Source organism: Salpingoeca rosetta (genome assembly GCF_000188695.1).
Source record: "Salpingoeca rosetta unplaced genomic scaffold supercont1.32, whole genome shotgun sequence".
In the NCBI taxonomy this organism is placed as follows: domain Eukaryota; class Choanoflagellata; order Craspedida; family Salpingoecidae; genus Salpingoeca; species Salpingoeca rosetta.
Genome location: NW_004754902.1, coordinates 772,222 through 778,701, shown reverse-complemented (window position 1 = coordinate 778,701; position 6,480 = coordinate 772,222). Strand labels below are relative to the sequence as shown.

Below are 6,480 nucleotides of genomic sequence, written 5' to 3'. Positions count from 1 at the left end.
CCACACCCCACACAGTCCACGGAACCGAACGAAACCACCCACAACAGGACCGCCAGTGAGTGCCCGTCACAACGCGCACCCTCTCCCTCCTCTCCACCAACCCTGCGCCAGCCACGCACACGAACAACGCAACCTACCACCTCCCGCTCAAACACACACACACACGCGTTTCGCCTGCTGCTTGTTGCTTGTTTGTGTGTGTGTGTTGGTCTTGTTGGTTCGTGTTTGGGCGATTTGTGGAAGATGCCACAAATAATCGCCCACTGCTGCGTTTGTGCTGCAACCGCTGTTTGCTTTTGCTTTTGCTTGTTGAAGGGCGGACTTGCTTGCTTGGCTTGGTTGGTTGCTTGGTTGGTTTCAATGAGACAAGAAGAAGAAGAAGCAGAAGAAGAAGGAGGGGGAACAGCACTGTGTGTGAATGCAACGCATGCTCACAGGCCTTGCAGGCTGAGGAGAGAAGGGGAGAAGAAAGGGGAGAAGAAAGGGGATGGAAAAGAAGAAGCAAACAAACACACACGCACACACACAGCTGTGGACAGCATGCATCCCCTCTCCTCCTCTTCTCTTCTCTCTTCTTCACTTCCTCCTACCCCTCCCCTCTCCTCCTCACAGTCACAATAGACAACCAACAGCCACAAAAGGCTGGAAGAGAAAACAAACAAGGGCGAGGGGGCAACAGCCACCCAGCCAGATCGCCATGGAAGCAAAGAGGCGAGGCGACGGAGGAGGGAAAGGAGAACACCGTCCATCAACACACGCACACACATCTGTTGGGAGCCCCACGTCTTGTGTCCGTGCTTTCCCTCCATCCTTTCCTTGGCCTGGGTTGAGTTGGGTTGGTTGAGGTGGCACAGCTCGCCATGGCGTGGCATGCCTGGATGCGTGGGCATGGGTGTTGGATGTGGATGGGTTCCTCTCTGTGTGTGGGTGAAAAGGGGGTGGTGGGAAACGGTGGAAGGGGCGGCAGTAGCAGAGAGGAAGGAGAAGAAGCAAGGGAAGGGCGGTGGATGTGAGCATGCCATGCGTGAATGGACGACAACAACACATGGCGTGGGACGATGATGATGTGGTTGGTGTTGTGTGTGATGGCACAAGGACACAAAGGTCAACCACAATCACACACACACACCTCGTCGTCGATCAACGCATCTGCCTGACATATGCGCACACGCGCACGCACATCTGCAGTCACACACACACACACACACACAGTCACACATGGCATTGCAGAGTGAGACGGTGCACCATGCACACGCATACACAGCAATGCAAAACACAACCATCACAACCACCACAACGACAACATCTCTCTCTCATCTCCATCCCCCAAATGCACGGTCACATGACCAGGTGCACAGCCATGGTGGTGGTGGTGGCCGTCATGAACGCCTTCCTCTCAACTTCCCCTCAACCCCCTTCCACCAAACACACACAGCATTGCGTGCCCTCACCTCGTGCATCGTGTTGCTGTCAGCGTGGTTGATGGCGATGCACACACATGCACACGCATACGCACACATGGCCGTGTGTGTTCCCACTTGAGATGAGCAAGGGGAGGGAGAGAAATGGGCGACACGACACGATGGCCAGTCAACACCAAATCCAATCCAGCATCACTGCCGTGTGTTGCCTGCTGCAGTCATCATCACAATCACAATCACACACAGGTGCAAGCAAAAGGAATGAGCCACTGATATGTGTGTCATTGTCATGTGATATTACCACTACACGATATCACGTGCATGTGTACACGCACCCCATCCCCCAACCAACATCAGCGCCCTCCATCACTTCCCCTCCCTCTCCCTCCTTTCGCTCTGCACTCCCACGCCGCCCAATCACCACCATCACCGTGTCACTTCCCTGCTTCTCCTGCTTCCCATCACTCCACACAACACAGCCTACCACCAACCAACCAACCGCCAACGATCATCCTCACCTGTGCTTGATGCAGCCAGCCAGCCAGCCAGCCAATGTGCCACAGCAAAGCCCAAACAAGGGAACCGCAATCACATGCCACGGCCACCATCGTCATTGCTGATGGAGCAGAAAGAGGAGATGAAGGGGGAAGAGTGGTGGGCGCGGGCCGTGTCCTTCCTTGTCTTCATCGGTGCAGCCCCAAACACCGTGCACAGCGCACAGGCACACGCACGGCCATCATCACAGCAGCAGCCACCAGCAGCACAAGCTTGCATGCCTGCCTGCCCTGCGTGCCTGTGAGGCAAGGAGAAACCAACCAGAGACGAACAACAGCAACCGGTGGTGGTGAGGACAGGAAAGGAGGGACACAAGGGGCCACGCATGGACATATGCAGCATGATGTGGGCGGGTGAACCAGATGCACACAAGACCAACGACACAAGCACTCAGCAAGCAAGCAAGCAAGCAAGCAAGCAAGCAGGCACACCACATCCACCACATCCAACACTCCTGCAATACCTGTGTTGGCGGCTGTCTCGATCACGCCTCAACAGCTGCACATCACAAGGGAAAGGCTGATGATGATGATGATGACACAGAGCAAAGACGATTAGTTGGGAAAAGGAAGAAGGGAAATCGGCTGGGGAAACCCGCACAACGTCCGCCTGCAGCCACACACACACACACACGCACATTTGAGTTGTGTGATGGATTCATGTGAGACACACGTCAGTGCAACCACCCCACAGCCAATGACTGCTCTGATGTGTTGGCATGCATGTGTATATGCGTGTGTGTACGTGCGTGCGAATGAGTACTACCACCCCATCACCGCACACACACACAGCGCCAACGTCTCACCTTGCGCCTTCTTTTCTGGCACATTCGTGTGTGCGTGTATCGCCCTGCTCGTGTCATGAGGACTTGGGAAGAGAACGGCCACCGTGCTGTGCAAATCACACACATGTACACATGCGCAAGCACAAAGAACCAAATCAGCAACAACAACACCACGCAGTGAGCCAGCATGACAGAAACAAACCACATCCACCTCCTTTGTCACATTCACATCACCCACATCACCACCGGTGCACGCACATTTCACATCCCCACACAGACACCCCCACCACCACTACCACAAGCATCACATCTGCACATGCGTGTGCGTGCGCCGTGTACATCCACCACAAACCACTCACCACCACTAGCAGCGTCGTCATGCGAGGCAACGGCACATCGACGCACATCACATCCTGTGTGCGTGTGAAGAAAGAGTTGTCTCAGAATCAGGCTGTCAACGACAGCCACACCCATTGCCAGCACCAACAGACCCAACGACATCCAACCAGCACTTCACAATCACACACATGTACATGCTGATGTTCACACCCAACACATCACACACCACCCAGATCACCACCACCACCACCGCCATTCATCTCACCTCCACATCCACGGCAGCAGCCGCTGCTGTTGGTGACCAATGACGACGACAACGAGGCGGGGATGGACGATAGACAGATGGCCAGTTCATCCACAATGCAGCCAGACATCAGCTGTTGCTATTGTTGTTGCTGATGGTGGAAACGGTGAAAACAAACGGCCCCTTGCCACGCCGTGTCCTTTGCTCGCTCACTCGGCTGCTTGGTTGGTCGGTTGGATGGAGACGAGATACATGGCCCTGTATCAAAATCAAGCGCAAAAAAGGGGAGAAGAAGAAGAAGAGACACATGAGTGGACAGAACAGACAAGGAAAGAGGGAAGCGAAGAAAGGAACACAGCGTGTCAACCAACACACACACACACACGCACACACACACATCTCAGTCGGCCTCTCACCTTCATCACTCGTCATTGTCATCCTCGTTGGTTCCACCGCTTCATGTGCCTCCTCAACGCTGTGAAGCGTGTGTGTGCACAGACACAAGATGGGAGAGAATGCAGGGGGGGTGAGGTTGACAGCGAAGCACCATTAACCACACGCCATCCCCATCCAACCACGCGCACTGACACACATCCGCACGCACACATCTTGTCCCCACTCACTACCACAACACACACACACACACATATGCTCACCTCATCATGAGAGCGAGTGACATGTGCAATGTCTGCCTCACGCCAGATTGGAGCTGGTGTCGGCCGGAGTGTGATGGCGGCTGTGCAGTCGATGGCGATGGTGACGGTGATGGCGGTGACAGCGGAGTTGCGGTGGAAGAGAGAAAAAGGAGAAAGAAATGGGGAAGGTTGATGTTGATGGGTCGTTCATGGCGGCTTCTTTCCCCTCCTCTGATGTGGCCCTGGTGCCCATGCAACCAACACATACAACGACAAGACACAACGACATCATCACACACAGCACACAGGCATGGCATGTGAGCACAGCAAGCGTGTTCACCTTCCTGCTGCCCCCTCTCTTTTGCTTTCCTCCTGTTCGCCCCACCATCACCGCACACACACACACACACACCTGCACATGACTGCGTCGCTGTGGTTGAATGTGCCCACCATGACCATGTACGTGTGTGTCCACAGCTGCTCCTCACAATCTATCATGTGTACCCGCCCATCATCCTCCAACGATCCTCAGACAGTCACCCCCTGCAGCCACAAGCATACACGCATGGCATGTGAGCTGCACAGCTACATTGGTGCACGAGACACAGCAGCAGCAACAAGAAGCATACCCACAGCAGCAACAACACCAACACATGCACCATGTGCCAACCAAAGCATCCATGATGGGCTCACCTTGCTCACGCATATGGGAACACTGCATGAGCACAGCAGCGACAGCCGAATCAGGGGAGTTGCAGCAGCACCAGCAGCCGGCATTCGAGCCCGCTTCCATCAACATCGTGATGTGTGCTGGTACCTCACCACCTGTGCATGCGTGTGTGCGTGTGTGCATGTGTGGTTGCAGGGAACGTGGATGGGAACAGAACACGCAGAGCAAGCCATTATGTCAGCACAGCAGAAAGAGTGATTGACATCACACGCACCACGTGCGCGTATGTGTGTGTGTGTGATCATCATCCCCCATCAACCCTCTTCCTTGTTCATTTCATCGCACCCCATCACCATCACAGCCCCATCACACAACCAACAACCACTCATCATCACCCACATACCATGTGTGAGGCGAGTGCAGCTGGCACGCGTGGCAAGTATCCTCGACCGTTCCCTCATCCTGCTTGTGCGTGCACATCGCCTGTAAGTGTGGTTGTGTGCGAGCATCAGCATGGTGAGTGAGTGGGAAGGGAGCAAGGGAGCAAGGATATGTGCGCAGTCACACTGCTGCTGCCACTGCTGCTGTTGTGCATGCAGGTGTGTGAAGGAGAAGAAAGGGAAGAGGGAGAAAACAGAAAACAAAAGGGAAGGAACAAGACATGCTGCACCCCATCCATCCATCCATCCCTCTTCCTCACACCACCACCATCATCCCCTGTCACCAGCCACACCGCACCACACCACACTCACCCAGCATCCCCCACCCCACCCCACCCCATCCATCCATCCATCCAGCCAACACACATCTCCTCTCTGTTTTCCCTCTTCTTCTCGCCCTCACCTCTGCTGCTGCTGCTGCTTCCCGCCGAAAGTGCAACTTGTGCTATCGCCACCTGTTCCCAGCTGCAAACAGCCAGCTCCCGCCTGCAGCAGCGGGCGATGGGTTGGTTGATTGGTGGTTGGTTGGTTGGTTGGCTGGGGAATGTGTTCAGCTGCAAGTGGTGTGGTGGTGCATTCTCTGCTGCTGCTGCATCGGCGGTGGAGGGTGTGTTGGCTGCTGCTGCTGTTGTTGTTGTGATGGCCGTCAGGGAGGGCGAGAAAGAAAGGGGAATATAAGCAGCTGCTGCAAGGTGGAGAATGCGCATGTGTGCAAGCAGTTGTGTGTGAGAACGACGAATGAGACAGCGCATCAAGCAAGGCAAAACAGGCAGCCGCACCACACACATGCATGTACATTGATGTGGGACAACAAGGGGAGACAGGGGCAGCAGAGACAACGACCACAAACCCGCACACTGGTGCTGTGCGCAGCATACACACGCACACATGCAGTGATGCACTCACGTTGTTCATCGCTTGCTTGTTTGTGGTGCGGTGTGTGTTGGTGCTGCTGCTTCCACAGCCGCACAAGCGTGGCTGGATGGTCATCGGATGGCAGCGCCCGTCTGTTCATCCCACAACAGCAGTGGTGACGCCCATCTGTTCATCCCACCACAGCAGTGGTGGTTGGTGGAGGGAAGGGATGACAGCTGCTGGCTCAAGGGCCCTATGTGTGGTGACAGCAGCAGTAGGAGGAAAGAGCAACAAGCAAGCATGGATGGGTGGTGCTGCTGGTGTTGAGAGTAGGAATGGAAGGATGTGAGCAAACACACAAGAAAATGAGGAGGTGGTGATGATGGCGTGTGGGTGGGTGGAGAAGAGACCACGCACGTCGACACAGACACACAGACAGACACATACACACACACACCTGCCAGGCGTTGTCGCCGCTGAACAGGTTGATCCTGGCAGACTCCAGCGCTGACAGCAGCAAATAGCACAGTCATGACA

General features: G+C 55.1%; 1 protein-coding gene across 1 annotated transcript in view; it reads right to left on the bottom strand.

Annotated features, from left to right (window-relative positions):
• Positions 1–2,439: 2,439 nt before the first annotated feature.
• PTSG_10121 (uncharacterized protein) overlaps positions 2,440–6,480 on the bottom strand; it is a gene marked incomplete at both ends in the record, with an annotated part of 6,916 nt that continues 2,875 nt past the window's right edge. The window contains 10 exons of the mRNA XM_004988978.1: positions 2,440–2,474; positions 2,753–2,867; positions 3,113–3,173; positions 3,365–3,482; positions 4,000–4,079; positions 4,377–4,461; positions 4,672–4,764; positions 5,044–5,131; positions 5,492–5,574; positions 6,401–6,450. Of these exons, the coding sequence (XP_004989035.1) occupies positions 2,440–2,474; positions 2,753–2,867; positions 3,113–3,173; positions 3,365–3,482; positions 4,000–4,079; positions 4,377–4,461; positions 4,672–4,764; positions 5,044–5,131; positions 5,492–5,574; positions 6,401–6,450 (808 nt within the window). The remainder of the gene's footprint in view (positions 2,475–2,752; positions 2,868–3,112; positions 3,174–3,364; positions 3,483–3,999; positions 4,080–4,376; positions 4,462–4,671; positions 4,765–5,043; positions 5,132–5,491; positions 5,575–6,400; positions 6,451–6,480) is intronic.